This window comes from Peromyscus eremicus, chromosome 14, assembly GCF_949786415.1.
Source record: "Peromyscus eremicus chromosome 14, PerEre_H2_v1, whole genome shotgun sequence".
NCBI lineage: Eukaryota > Metazoa > Chordata > Mammalia > Rodentia > Cricetidae > Peromyscus > Peromyscus eremicus.
Window position 1 is genome coordinate 83,948,258 of NC_081430.1, and position 15,755 is coordinate 83,964,012.

The 15,755-nt window shown below is 43.5% G+C and overlaps 1 protein-coding gene across 8 annotated transcripts in view; it reads left to right on the forward strand.

The window, feature by feature from the left end:
• LOC131924501 (tubulin polyglutamylase TTLL5) overlaps window positions 1-15,755 on the forward strand; it is a 181,872-nt gene that overhangs the window by 17,264 nt on the left and 148,853 nt on the right. For 7 of the 8 annotated variants that reach the window (XM_059279808.1, XM_059279811.1, XM_059279812.1 and 4 more), the window contains exons 6-9: window positions 4,280-4,318; window positions 7,496-7,653; window positions 8,590-8,896; window positions 12,988-13,108. In XM_059279808.1, coding sequence (XP_059135791.1) covers window positions 4,280-4,318; window positions 7,496-7,653; window positions 8,590-8,896; window positions 12,988-13,108 — 625 coding nt within the window. Of the gene's footprint in view, window positions 1-4,279; window positions 4,319-7,495; window positions 7,654-8,589; window positions 8,897-12,987; window positions 13,109-15,755 lie in introns of those variants that run through there. The other variant, XM_059279815.1, reaches the window with a different exon arrangement.

The window sequence follows — 15,755 nt, forward strand, 5'->3', positions numbered from 1 at the left end:
CCACGTTGTACATTGTTCAGTAATTGATTGTTTTAATGAAGCACCTTAGTTGTTTGAAGAAATTCTCTTTGTTTTAAGGATATGTCTTGTTTTCTGAGGAAGTCTTAAAATAGATACCCAGATTTCAGCCATTTCTTGCAGTTTCTTATTATTATAGGAAATTGGATTTGCACTTTGCAAATCTGTATATTTGTGGTAAGTAGTATTAAATAACCACACAGTTTTTGACGACACTTGGGTTTGCATGGAAGACAGCCCTAGATCTTTCATACAAACTGGAGTTTGGACTGAGAACTTTGCCAAGGTTTCTTTATCTTGCAGGTCAGACCCTTCAGCAGGATATGTGTCCTACTGTGTCAATTGTCTGTATTCTGCCTTTGCGTCCTACAGCCCAATCCTAAGTCTTTAATGGGAATAGTCTCCTTTCTCCTTCTGATTTCTCTATAGAATTCTACTGATACATTTTAGCTATATTCTCTTTTTCTTTTTTTTATTCTTTTCATCTCATATCTTAGCTTTATATCCCTGAGTTTGTGGTTTCTTTGAGATGGGCTCACGTTAGAGCACAGGTAGGCCTGGACCTTCACTTGAACTCACGGAGAGCCTGCCTCAACCTCCTCCCTGCTGGCATTAAGACGTGAGCCACCATGCCCAGCTCTTGAGGGCTCCTTCAGTTGTGTCTTCAAAACTCTAAAACAGTCTCCACCTCTGTTTTGTGTATCATTTGCTGTGATCACAGGGAGGAGTTACTACATTTATTTTCCTATTGGGGAAACTACAACTTTCAGATCCAGGAACTATTTGTACTTTTGACTAGCTTTCATGGTTCATGGATATATGTCTTCTCAAATCCTTTTGTCTTGAAATCTTTTCAGCTTTTTACATTATATAACTTCTCCATACTCATTCTTTCCACCTACAGAACTATTTTTTACTATCAAGCAAAAAACTATGAACTAAAAAAACCTATTTTTTACTGTCAAATATCTGCATATATTTGGTGGCTTTGATTGTCCAGTCGTGTTTAGAAGTAATTCACGAGTTGCTTAAAATAGGCATTTGCACAGATTTCCTTCCAAGATCTACTGTTCTGTTTCTGTACTGACATGGACTCCATGCTTGATGCTGGATCTTTCCATACTCGGGTTTTTCATGAGGTGGAAAGAAGGTACAGCAGGCTAGTTGGAAACTACTAGCCTAGCCGTAATTATGAAACATTTTGTTTGGAGTGAGAAATGTGATGTATGGTATATGTGAATGGTGTCATATACCTGCAGTCTTAACACTTGGAGGCTGAGGCAGGAGGATCAGGATTTTGAATCCAGTGATACATAGTGAGATCATATCTCCAAAAACAAAACAAAATATCTCTTATTCGTTAGTCAAACATAGCAGCAGCCTTGCCAGCCACCATGGTTTCAGCCAGTGAGCGGCATCTGTAGCATTTAAAATAGTTGTGACAGGAAGAAAGTGCAGTTTCTTTTGAAAATGAGTTATAATAACCCATTATTATGCTGGGCGTGGTGGCGCACGCTTTTAATCCCAGCACTACTCTGGAGGTAGAGGCAGGATCTTGGTGAGTTTGAGGCCAGCCTGCTTTCCAGGCCAGATGGGGTATATAGTAAGACCTTGTGTTTTTAAACAACAAAAATTCGTAATTGTGTATTTTCCTAAATTTTTTCAAGACAGGGTTTCTCTGTGTAGTTTTGGTGCCTGTCCTGGATCTCACTCTGTAGACCAGGCTGGGCTCGAACTCAGAGATCCACTTGGCTGTGCCTCCCAAGTGCTGGGATTAAAGGCATGCACCACCACCACCTAGTGTATATTCCTAAATTTATATGGATAAAGTACTACATTTAATTAGACTACATGATCCAAGTTGATACATTTCTGTATTCTTTCAGTAGGTTTCAGCTAACAACTCTTGCATATAAGCTTCCTAGAATTTTTTTATTAAGAAAACAAATTTTCCTCTTTAGCAAAGAGATGCCTTTACTATCTATTCTTGATAACCTTTTAAAGGCTCATCTCCAGGTTTCTGTACCAACCACAGCCCAATCAGGCCATATTGTCTTGCTTTTTCATACCTTCTTATCCTTACAAACTTCCCTTTACTTGTGATATCTTCCATCCATCCCTAAATAACTCTCACTAAGTCTTTCCTCCTGGATTTAAAGACCTCATTCACTGACATGGACTTTCCCCATCAGCCCTTTGGAGTGAGTGCTATGTTGTGGTCATCTTTGTCCATGGTCAGAACCTATCACATAGAAAAATAGGCTTTGAAAGAAATGAAATGTGTTCATTCCAAATCCTCACATCTTCCACTAGATTTCTTCTCTCAATCTGAATTGTTGTAAATTGTTACTGTCAATTTCAAACTGATTATTCACTCATTTCTTGTAGTTGGGTTTATTCACCTGCTGTCCCTTCCCACAACCCTTCCTGTATACTCGATCAGCTCTGGCAAACAGTATCCTAGTGTCCTATTGTATGGCAATAGTTTTAACTCTGGCTGCAAATTAGTAACCCAGGGGGATCGTGTAAGTGACATTTATACCCTGGCCCCATCCCTGGAGGGAAGTGGAGGTACTTATTAAAAGCTGTCCATGGGATCATACTTAGAGGCCATGATTATAGATCCCTGGAGATGACCATTGTCTGAGCGGAAAGTTAGTCATCCTGAGTTTTCTGACGCACTGATAATCAGGACACTAGCAGGGATAAGAAGGTATAGGAAAGGTTAAAACAGCCTGCTGAAACTCTTTCACTTGATCTTTTGTAATATTATATTACTTTTGTCTTTTAAAAAATACCACAATTTATATACTTTGTGTCTCCATTAACATGACACTTTTGAAATGACCAAGTATTTGATGGAATAAGTTAATGGAATGAGAATTGGCTAGGAAGTATACATAGTAATGACATACCAACAACATGGTGGTTTCATGGTGAGTAGTGTAGCTGTCCAGCATCTTGTGGTGGATACATTAACGTTACAATGATGTTTTACTCTGGGTTTCTATTGCTGTGAAGAGATACCATGACCACGGCAACTCTTACAAAGGAAAGCGTTTAATTGGGGCTTGTTTACAGTTTCAGAGGTTTAGTCCATTTATCATCCTGGTTGAACATGGCAGCATGCAGGCAGACATGGTGCTGGAGAAGGAGCTGAGAGTTCCACATCTTGATCCTCAGGCAGCAGGAGAGACTGTATACTGCATGTAGCTTGAGCATATGAGACCTCAAAGCCCACCTCCACAGTGACACACTTCCTCCACCAAGGTCACACCTTCTAATAGTGCCCACTCCCTACGGGCCAAGCATTCAAACACTATGGGGGCCATTCCTATACAAACCACCACAAATGGTGATTAAATTGTGCTGAACTAAATACAGGAAGGAGTAAGAGTCAGACTGGAACATCCTCCACCCCCAGTGTTCAGTGTGGAAATTGAATGAGAAGGATATATATTTTAAAGGAAAAGCAAAAGCCTGTTTAACAGGCACAGTTGGCATTTAGCTTGGGAACATCTCTCTCTCTCTCTCTCTCTCTCTCTCTCTCTCTCTCTCTCTCTTAAACAGGTTTCTTTTTTTCTTTAGTTGTGGAAAGTCTAATTTTGATGAATAGTCTTTGGAATCCCATGAGAGCAACCCTTCCAAGCCCTGTATCATCTCCACTCATCTACATGCACACACGTATACACAGGCATGCACACACACCATATGCACATGCAAACACATGCATGCATGCACACATCTGCATGCACATGACAGTGGGGGTAATAAATGCCTTCACATTGTCATGAGGAATAATTATAATTTGCTTTATAAGTAGAAGGAAAAATGTTAGTCATTATTATCATTTTTTATCTGCAGTTTCTTTGCCTGTTCCCCATTTTTTTTTTTTTTTTTTTTTTGGTTTTTCGAGACAGGGTTTCTCTGTGTAGCTTTGCGCCTTTCCTGGTACTCACTTGGTAGCCCAGGCTGGCCTCGAATTCACAGAGATCCGCCTGGCTCTGCCTCCCGAGTGCTGGGATTAAAGGCGTGCGCCACCACCGCCCGGCTCTGTTCCCCATTTTTAATTGAATCTGCCTCATAGTACTCTGCTTTTCTCTGAGGATGTTCTGCTTCTCCTCAAAACATGCCCAGTCTGCCCTAACTAGATGTCAAGGCTCCCGTAAAGCTTTGGTGAATGCATTCCTTGTGTGTGTGAACTCTGGAGTGAGCGGGTGGGCCGCGCTCTCTAACCCTGTTGTCCTTTCTGCATCTGCAGGGGAAACCCGAGAAGAAGCTTGCTGACAGGAAGAACACGGTAACTACTTTTTCACAGTTGACAAATCCTCCCATCTGCATGACGTGCAGCCATGCACAGACGAACAGTCTGCCTTACAGAGCTGTTTTCAGTTTGGCTCATCATAAGTAGCAGCAATATGTAAATGCTTTCTATTGAAAAAGTATTCTGTGGCCACATACTATAAAGCAGGTGTAAGATGTAATTTCTCAGAACTGTATGTACGTCATTTTAACCGATGATAATAGATTTCTTGCTTGGTGGGGTGAAAGAGACCAGGGTATTAGTGAGACTTCAAGACTGTGGCCACCTTAGATCCATGTTTATGTTGTGGCTTTGTTATTCCTGAGGCATGTGACTGGACCTGTTGGAAGTCAGCACACAGGTAGCTTTTCATTTGAACAGAACAGAACATAGCCGAGGAAAGACGGGCATGGCTTTGCCTCAGTCAAGACTGCAGCTGCTCCAGAAAGTTTTCAGCCTACACACATCTGCAGGTTACAGAGAGTTGAACCGTTTTATGTGCCTGCCCTGCGCTGTCCTCTTCAGACACGGTATAACAAGAAGGCCAGCATGGCTGCCTGCATCCTGCTTTGTTTTCCTTACGAGTTCATTAAAACCTGGTTTCTCATCCAATAACTTAAGTTACTGTGTGTGTCTCTGTGTGGATGATGTGTGGGGACTTTTGTGGAGTATATATGTGTGGCACATGTGTGCAGGTCAAGGAACACCTTTATGGAGTTGGTTCTCTTCCTCTTCCTTTACGTGGGTCCTAGGGGTGGAAGTCAGATTACCAGGCTTGTACAGCAAGGCCACTACCCACCGAGTCACCCCAGCCACACCCAACCTTCTGAAGCGTAAATGGAACTTTTAAGGAAGTCATGATTGCCTCTTTATGGAAAACTAAAATTAATTACTTGTAGCTTATTTCTAAATGAAAGTCAGAATTTATAAGTTTCCTATAGCATTTAGTCAAAGAATAGACTTCCTAGGTATATTACCATCAGTTTGGAAGTTAGGGAAATTTTTTAAAAACTTAGACAGAAAGCGCATTTAAAGCTGAGTGTGGTGGCTCATGCATGTAACCCTAGCCCATAAGAGACTAGTGTAGGAGTGCTGTGGTGGGCACACAGCCAGCCTCAGCTCCTTTTGACTAGGCTAGGCTATAGTATAGAAACCCTGTTTCCAAAAGCTAAAAAAGACAAAAATTGTTTCAAACGAATGGGCCTTGATTTCCAGTTTTTAGCTGTCATTATTTATTAGCATTCACATGGATATTTTGGTGGTATAGAGGATTAAACGGATAAAAACTAGGCTATGGTATTGTATGCTGGAGTATGAAAGAAGTCTTACTAGATTTAAAAAGATTGAAATAATACTGTCATATTCTTGGAAAATCTCCAAATATTGGCTAGAAGTAACACTTTTCTAGCTAATCTTTGCATATCAAGAAGGATATCACAGAGGAAATTAGGAAGTATATTGAAATCATTCATAATAAAAATAAAGCTGAAAATGTGTGATTTTCAGCTGAAATGGTGCTTTGAGGGATAATTGTAGCTCTGAGTGCTTCCATTGCAGACTGAGCACTGAGCTAGGCACGGTGGATGTGCCTGCAGTTCTGCTGCTCTGGATGCCAAGGCAAAGGCTTCTGGCTTTCAAGTCAGCCTGGCCTACAGACAGCGAGAGCTTGTCTCAATATAAGAAAAGATGCAAGAAGCAAAGGGAGGACTCTGAGGACTGAAGTCACAGAGCTGGAGTCCATCTAAGAAACTGTACAAAGCAGACTAGAGTAACTAAAATAAGTAGAATTGAGAACGTAAGAAAAAGTGAAAGGCAGTTAAACAAAACAAACAGAAAAGAATTAGCAGTTCCTTAGCATCCCTCCACAGCATCCATTTTGTGTCTATCGGCTCTACACTCATGCCATCCCCTCTGTCTGATGCTGGCACTCAGTGCTCCTTTTCTTCTGTTAACTTTCTTAGACCAGCGTAGGTAGAGTGAGTGGCTGAACTCCTTGTTCAGGATAGCATTGATGCAGACTGAACAGAGCTGAAAGAGGAATCCTGCAGGGCACTACAGAGTGAGTCTAGTCAGAAGGTTGGGTTTTTATAAAAGACTTCTACAAAGCCAGCTCCAGGTTTCTGGTTTCAGTGGTGAGTAAGACACTCTGTCTCAAGGGAATAAGTCAGAGAGTCATAGAGGAGGACATACAGTGTTCTCTTCTGGCCTTTGCGTGCACACATGTATGCACACACCTGCCCACACAGGTGCACATAGATGCATACACTGTGCATGCCACAGATACAGAAGGAAGAGGAAGAGGAACACAAGACATTCACAGAGTACAATATATCAGTGTACTTAGTAAAATTCTAAAGAATCATGCTCTTACTTGTGTAAATTGGAATATTCTTTTTTATGCAATAGACTAGTTCATGAACATAAGCACTGGGCTTTAATTTATTAAGATATAACTTCTACCCATTCAATTAAGGTGACCCAGGTTAAGATTTGTTTGTTTGGGTGTTTTTCAGGACAGGGTTTCTCTTTATAGCTCTAGCTGTCCTGGAACTCAACTTTGTAGATCAGGATAGCCTCAAACTTCCAGAGATCTGTCTGCTTCTACCTCTAAAATACAGGGTTTAAAGGTGTGAGCCACCATGCCTGGCCCCAGGTTAAAGTTTTTAAAAGATGTGTCTTTAGAAACATGCTAGCATGTAAGATAGAGATATCACATTTGACTTCACAATTACCAGATATGACCAAGTAACCAGACACTTCCCCGTGAGTCCTAGTGCCACGTGTGCCACTGCCCTATTCTCAGATCTTCATCTGTTTAATAAATTTAATAATTTTAATAAATTCAGGGAAGCCATTAATAAAGTCTTAATGTTGACTGCAGTATTCCCATTCACCCGTGAACTCCAGCCCCTCTAGAGTTCATGAGGGTTTTCATGGCAATCTCTTGTCCTTACAGATGTTCTCAAGCTTAGTCTTGGAATAAAGAAGAGAACCTGACTTGTCTTGTGTAGCTAAGGCTGGCCTCAAACTTGCTGTGTAGCTATAGATGACTTTGAACTTAGGATTCCCCTGTCTCGATGTTCTGAGTGCTGGGATCCCAGGCACCCAGCACCACACACAGTTTAAGGAGGAATACTTGTGAAAGGCATGCCTGCTGTGTTGTGTTTCCTGCAGAGTGAATACTGACGGAGCACCAGAACTGAAGGTGGAGAGCATGAACTCCAAGGCCAAGCTGCATGCTGCTCTCTATGAGAGGAAGCTGCTGTCTCTGGAGGTGCGAAAACGTAGACGGCGGAGTGGCAGATTGAGGGCAATGAGGCCAAAATACCCAGGTACCTGACAGTGAGCAATTCAACAAACTGTGTGATCTGGGTCCTGGCAGAGCCAGCTAACCAGTTTCTTCCTTATACCCAATGAGTCAGAACTTCCCTGATCACATGAGGTTAGTTTTGCTCTAGGTAATCTCTCCCCGCTCTGAAACTTAATTTTGAAAGGATTAGAAATTTTTAAATGTCCAGTTCCTTAATACTTGCATTGAAAACTATCTGAAACAAAGTGCATGTTTTGGCTCCTGCTCTCATTCCACCATCAAACAAATACTCATTCTTTAGAATAATGAGTGTCCAGAGTAGTGGGGTCCTGAGCGATGCTGATGCTGCTGGCCTTGGTGATGACTTGGTAAGCCAGTTCATCATGTGAAATGGCCAGGCGCCATGAATATTTTAGATGAAGGAGTTTCTCTGCAGGCTGTCCTACATTACAGCTCTGTTTTTGACTCACCTGTAGATTGACACCACTCCCTCCTTCCCTCCCTTGTAGAGCTCCTCTGTCAGGCAGCTCGTTTGTTAGTCCCTGGGGTTTCATTGATGAGTTTAAAAAGGAAAGGTTTAAGACAGCAGTCAACGTAGACTCGGATGATATTCCCCTGCTCTTTGTATCTCCGTGGAGGGGATTTGGGTTTTTTTTTTTTGTTTTTTTTTTTAACACCCTCTGATATGCTAGGAGTATGCAGTCCAGGGCATTTTGTGGTGGGGCTTGCCTTCAGCAGTGAGAGAGCCATGAGTACGATGAGAACTATCAACTCTAATGATGATTATAATAGAGTGGTTAGGGCTGTAAGATGAGCGTGATGTGCTTTCTGTTAATTTGGTGTCTTATTGGGAGTTTGACTTAGAAATGGGTTTTTGCTAAGAAGGTAAAAGGAAGGTGTTGGGAGAGAGGACATTTTAATCCTTTTTTCAGCAACATTAGTGATTCTTCGCATTTAGTGATTACCCAACCAGCTGAAATGAATATTAAAACTGAGACAGAAAGCGAAGAGGAGGAAGAAGTTGGATTAGACAATGAAGATGAAGAGCAGGAAGCCTCCCAGGAGGAGTCTGCAGGGTCTCTTGGAGAAAACCAAGCCAAGTACACGCCTTCATTGACTGTTATAGTAGAAAATTCACCCAGAGAAAATTCCATGAAAGTTGCCGAGTGGACTAATAAAGGTGATCAGTCCTGCAAAATTGAGACTCAAGAGCCAGAGTCTAAATTTAACCTGATGCAGATTCTCCAGGATAATGGAAATCTAAGGTAGGTACCTTTAGAGTGATGGTCGTCCGGCTGCTTATAGCTGACTTGTACTGAATCCCAGCCCCTGTGTCAGTGGCTTCCCTGGTTCCTTTGGTAATCACAGAAGTCCTGTGAACTAATGCAGAAACGGAGGCTTGGAGAAGTGACTTGTCCAAGGTCGAGCTATAATATGGCCCGGGTTTCATAGGCCCCATAGATGCTGGCCTGGCATAGTCTCAAGAAGTGCAGAGTGACCAAGACAAGGAACTCAAGCAGTTCTGGTGTAGTATGTGAGAACCTCAAGGAGCTGGGACTCTGATCCCCAGGAGGACACAGAGAAAGGGCCAGAACAGCATCATGTGAGAGGGGATCTTTGAGGCAGGCCTTAACTGATTTGGATTTTCCAAGGTTTGGGAAGTGGGAGGCAAGTGCTGAGTAGGTAGAAGGAAGTGACACAGAAGTGGGGCAGGATAGCCATTCCTCCAGTCCATCAGCAGACATTGCTGAGTGCCTGCTCGGTGCCAAGAATATGCTAGACCCTAGAACACTGCTGCGGGGAGCACTGCTGCTGCAGGGAGCACTGCTGCTGCGGGGAGCACTGCTGCTGCGGGGAGCACTGCTGCTGCGGGGAGGACTGCTGCTGTGGGGAGGACTGCTGCTGTGGGGAGGACTGCTGCTGTGGGGAGCACTGCTGGAGGAGCACTGCTGGAGGAGCAAGGCGGGCATGGCCAACTTACAGTCTGCGGGAAGATGGACAGTAAACAAAGAAACATGGTTCCAGGCAGTGGAGAATGCTTTGAAGATGGTAAAATGGTGTGGTGGAGGGGCCAAGGGTCACTAAGACTGTGCTGACCATGCATGAAGAGGTGAGCTTTGCAGTGAGTTTGTATGAGGAGGTAGTTCTGCCTCCGACTACCAGGAGGCAAGGCATTCCAGGCAGAACAAAAGGGAAATGGCACAGGCCTTTGTGTTTGGGAAGTAGCTGACTAGGGGAGCTAAAGAGGTCAGGAGGGGTGCTAAGAACCTAGACTCCGTCCAGTGCATGCTGTTACGTTGCGCATTGGCTTTAGAGGAAGTGGGTTTGTTTCTGGGTGGTTTTTAAGTAGCTACATGATAGTCAGACCTTGTTTTAGAAAGTAAATTTTGCTCACACTGTGAGAGCAGTTGGTTAGAGAAGAAACTCAACGCAGAAAGGGGATTTAGAATTGTCCAAATCTGGAAGATGAAGGTGTCAGCTAGTGATGTCACAGGAGTGACGAGAAGGAGACAGACTTAAGCCGTTTGTGAGGGAAGAGTGGTAGACTAAAGCTCTGCATTGGCTGACGTCATGACGCCATCAGAGGGCAGAAAGAACAGGAGTTGTTTCCTGACAGAAAGCTCTGGCTTCATTGTGTATAAGGAGGATGTGCCCTGTGCTGACCAGCAAAAGTACAGCTTATAGGTCATAGTTCAAGCCTTACAGTGGACATTGCTGTCAGCTCGGATTAACTCACAAGTGTGGATGTGAAGAGAGGGCAGAGTACAGCACTCTGGGTAGATCAGTAGAGACCAAGAGGTAACAGCTCAGAGATGGGCTCCAGAGCCAGAGGGAATGACGCTGTGTCAGCGACAGCAGGAGGGTGTCAGGTCTGCAGAGTGCCTAAGACACCAATGGTGCATGAAGGAGTAAAGGGACACTCCCGAATTGGTGGGTGGAGAAGCAGCTGCGAGCTGAGGGATCGGAAAGCAAGTGTGAAGTATGGTTCCAAAGGGCTTGGCAGCGAGAGGAAGGTGAGAGAGACCACATCATGGAGAGAGCTGGCTAAGAAAGGATGCTTTTCCTTTTCAAGATAGAGATTCGGAGCATTTGTAGACTTAAGAGGCAGGGTTTGATGGCCAGAGGATTAAGGCGTAGAAATGGATGTATTGGCAGAGAAGGGTCCTAAAGGAAAGGTGGAAAGAGGCCAGTAAAGGGCTAACTCCTTTTCCAGGTCGTAAAGGACGGGCTGTGGGGCAAGCACTGAGGGAAGCCAAAGAGTGGCGAAGCCGAGCAGTTTGCAGTGGGTCCTGTGCTCTCTAGAGGCCAGAACTTGCACTTGGCCCAGGAGGTCCCCAGTGAGTAGGTTTGGGAGGGTGCTGTGGAGAATGAGAATAGCTGATTGGTGAGTTCAGGTTGTGTGGACTCGTTCCCAGTACTTGGGCTCTGGTCTTTGGATTGAGCTGATTACTTGATTGAGGGCAAATCGAAGAGTCCGAGACCCTTTCCAGGCTTCATTCAGTGTTCTCTGTCAAGCCAAGGTGCAGGGTCACATCAGGATTTCTGAAACTTTCCTGAATTTGGGGCAGGGGGTATTAGAAAATTGGAAATGAAAGATGAAAGTATATTCTAAGCTGCATTCCAGCAATCAAATCCTCCTTAGCAGCTGTAGAAGTAAGTACTTCTTAGTAAATCTTTGGGGCTTCACTTTCAGTGAGGAAACAGCTTGTAGGATAGATGGTTGTCGGTCAGCACACTCCAGACTGTTACCCATTGTCCTGTGGGATGTTCGCATGGTCTCCTGGGGATGGTCAAGGCTAGGGTTGGAGACAGCATGCACCACCTCCTTGTGTGACTTGTCTCCTGAGGATCTGTTTAATAACCTTTTGGTTTTTAGAACCAGGTTGATTTAATCCAAATCGTGTCTATCTGATACTTTGGTCCAATGACTGGCCAATGCCTTTGAGATGATCTTAGACTAGCTTTCCAGGGTCCTTTTAGGAAGGTTTATAGATATGAAAAACTTAGTTATTTCATATCTTAGTTAAATTTCATTTGAAACAAAATAAGGCTTGAAATTTCAACTGCTTGTCAGTATGAGGGCTCCAGTCAGTGCAGTTGGTTACTCAGCTGCAGTTGGAAGTATCTGAAACATGCTGTTGTTCTCTAGATGAGAATAGGAATGAATGTCTTTGTTGGGAACATTTGGACGTTTAAATTCCTTGTTTCAAATTCATATTGCACTCTCATAACTGTCCCTGTTAGTAATAAGACTGTAACCTTACTTACAGCTCACTTGCTGGAACCTCTTCCACAGGAAAACTCAAGAGCAAGCAGACTCCCTGGCCTGACTCCCCTGCACTCCAATCCTCCAAAACACACTCAGTCCTGGACCTTGTTGGATCTGCTATCCGCTTGGGACAGATCCTTCCTCTTAACCTCGGGGAACATGAGCCGACAGTGTTTAGTGATTACATGTGCGAGGACTGGGAACGGAGTTGGTACTGGGCCCTACTCTTAGCTGATGTAATTCTGGCTACAGTGTCAGGAGGCCGATCAGCTGAAGTAACCAAAATCTTGCCTGAAAGGAAACAGATCTGCCACAGTTAGCTGCTGAAGTGAAAGTCGTCACTGTCTCTCTGGTCCTCTGGCTTTCCCACTGCAGCTTGAGGAGAGTCCTTGTCTGTAACCTAGACCACCAGGCAGAAACCAGTTCTCACTGTGGTGCGTCTCACCATCTTGAAGGATATTTTCCCCACTAAACCTCTGGGTTCGCGCCTGCCTGTCAGGTCATGTACACCAAGCTTTGTTGGATCACATTCACTTGTTCTGTTCTGGGCTCCAACCACTCCTGTCATGGAGTTGAGATGCATGACCTTAAAATGTGGCCTCAAAAGTTCCTTTGTAGGATTTATCCTGCTTCAGAGGCTTTTCCATGCTAGGAATATTAGTTCTCATAACAAAATCCATATTTCTCTACCATTTGATAAGTAAGTCCTGAAGGACTTCTACCACCAAATTCCTTTCCTCTTAGCTACCAGTGTCCCTGTGAACACCAAACACTGCATTCTCCCAAGAAAGTTCTTAAAAATTCAAGGAGGCAGAGGGGCAGGATAAATAATTTTCAATTTTTGTGTGCGCCCCCTTTTATGCTAATGATGAGAAGTATTATCATTGATTCTTGTATGGGAAACAATTTAAAAACTCATGGAAGGTTTGGAAGGGTTCTTCATTCAGTAGTGTCTACCTAACAGTTTTCATATTCTTAGCCATCCTAACAGAAGGATCCTTAGAGGTCACTTGGAGAGAGGCAGTTATGTGGTAGGTAGGTTTGCCATTCTGTCTCATAACGATGTCTTGTTTTGGATTTCTACAGCAAAGTGCAGGCCCGGTTAGCATTCTCTGCCTATCTTCAGCATGTGCAAGTCCGTCTGACGAAGGACAGTGGTGGTCAGACCCTCAGTCCGAGTTGGGCTGCCAAAGAGGATGAACAGATGGTGAGGCTGTGCTTGCTGGGACCTTTGACTTATCCTTTTTCTTTCTCTCTTTCTTTTCCTTTCTCCCCAGCATAGCAATGTGTTCTGATAAAAGAATTATTGCAGGACGTATTAAAGGTCTAACCATGCAAGCCTGGGGACCTGAGTTTGATTCCCAGGTAAAAGTGAAAAGAGTGGATCTATTCCACAAATCGTTCTCTGGCCTACACCTGAATGGTGTGGCACATGCATTCACAGGCACCAGAAAAACTCATGCACCACACACACACACACACACACACACACACACACACACACACACACACACACGTTATATATACATGGTGAAGTTTTTAGATTTCTCATGTTTTTATGTGATATGAAGCAGATCTCTGAAGCCATATGCATTATGCTATATAGTGGAACTATCGGTTTACTCTGTTTTGAAATGGAAATTGGTTGCTCATTAGATGTTAAGTCCTGTGTAAAACCTTTGAGAAAAATAACTGTCTTCTGTCCTTGAGCTGCTTTCCATTTCATTCTTTGAGGGAGGCATTGTTACCTCATTTTACAGAGGATACAAAAACCTAGAAAAGCCAAAGCTGTTGTTCTGTAGCTTGAATGTGGTAAACTGTAACCCAAGATATTACCTATTCTTGCTTTACTTTGTTTCCATTATTTTCTGTACTGAGGATTCCCATTAGCCCTTTGAAAGTCAGTAAACTCTCTCAGAAAGTACTGTTCCTCAACTTAATGTCTACTTGTAATTGTGTAAAAGTTTTGGATTACTAGAATCAAACTTATGACAATTTAACATGTATTAGTCATTTCAACACACCCAGGGTTTAATATTCCAGATGACAATGACAGGGAGCATCAGGTTCTTTGGTAAGATCAGAGATTGAAGAGGAAACCACAGCCTTTTAATGGCCTGTTAAAAACTAGAGGCATTACCACAAGCAGAGGGGTCTTTAACCCTGAGGAAGCTGTGTCCTTTGTCAGTGCTGACTTTAATTTTTAGTTCTCTTTATGAAAGATACATTTTAAAAAACATGTTGGCTCTCCCAGAAAACGAATGATGAATTTAAAGTGGCTAGGACAACCCAGAGATAAAACCTTGTGTGTCATGAATAATCCTTCAGCCATCAGTGGAAAATGTTAGCTCTACTCTTTCCAAGTGGAAAATTGAGCCTGCCTTTTTCAGAGTCAGTTTGTCTGCTCCACTGAAAAAATAATGTTTTAATATAGTAGCTAAACCACACTATAGTAAAGACATCAGAGAACTGTAAAATCCCCTCTGGTTATGAGGCTGTACCCTCTATGCTGGAGAAAACTGGAGGAGGGGCAATGAACAACAGTCAATTTTTTAAAAAAATCACTTAGAAAATAACCAAAAAGCAAACAAAGAAATGACCAAACTAACTACTCCAGTTGCTGGCTGAGAATTCACCCAAGATTTGGGGCTTTCTACAAGAATATGTAAGATCATCACTGTAGAGCCGGGCGGTGGTGGCGCACGCCTTTAATCCCAGCACTCGGGAGGCAGAGGCAGGTGGATCTCTGTGAGTTCGAGGCCAGCCTGGACTACCAAGTGAGTTCCAGGAAAGGCGCAAAGCTACACAGAGAAACCCTGTCTCGAAAAACCAAAAAAAAAAAAAAAAAAAAAAGATCATCACTGTAAAACCCAGTAAACATTGAGCTATTCCTGGCTGTGGCTTGAGGGCCAGTGGCCTTGCTTATGAGAAAGACAGGTACACAGAGTCCCTCTCTGATCCAGTCTATCTGGCAGCTCAGAGGGCACCCTAACAGTTCTGTTATCTTATGGACAGTAACCTCTGTGAGGTCTCTGCCACCACAGAATCTCTCTGAAGCATCTGTGGTGTCATGAATGACCTGATGGAGTTTCTCTCGGTTTCAGAATCCTTTGTCTCCATCCTAAGTGAGGTATAGTCTCCCATTTGCTTAATGACTGTGTCTCCTGGCTTTGCTTCCCCACTTCCTACGCTCAGAGCTCCCTTACCCTTTGGAAGGAAGAATGGTCTGTAGCTTCCCAGCTACACAGCAGCTCTTAGTTTCCTTCATCACCACACTTTTTAAGCAGTAGTTTCTGTTCATTCCACATGCACTTTTTCATACCTTCCTTCATTGTTTATATGAAGGCTCTTGATGCGGCGACCTCGGTGTCCAGATTCAGGGGCTGTCTCCAGCTTGTGATCCTTTCCCACTCAGACTCTTCGGGAGCTTTGACACTTGACCCTTTCCTCTCTGGCCTCTGTGCCATTGCCTTCTGCTAGATTCCTCTTTATACATGCTTTTTTGTGAGTGTAGATGAAATTCTAAATGGTCGTAGTAAATAAGAAATGCAGAGCCAAATACAGAGTTAAAGCCTAAGAGATCAGAGCACTAGTGAAGAGTCAAGACGGCCTTTAGCTCACCAGTTGCTGCCGTCCTTCCCCTGAGAGAGAGAGCTTCTCCTGTGTGTCCTGTCTTTTTATTGCCTTTCTGTTTTACCTTCTTATTGGCTCTAAACCCAACCACATGACTTCCTTGTCACTGCCTGTCTCTACAGACCTCTAGATCTCTATGGTTGGTACTGGGATTAAAGGCATGTATCACCATGCTTGGCTGTGTCCTTGACCACACAGAGACTCTGCCTGCCATGTGATCG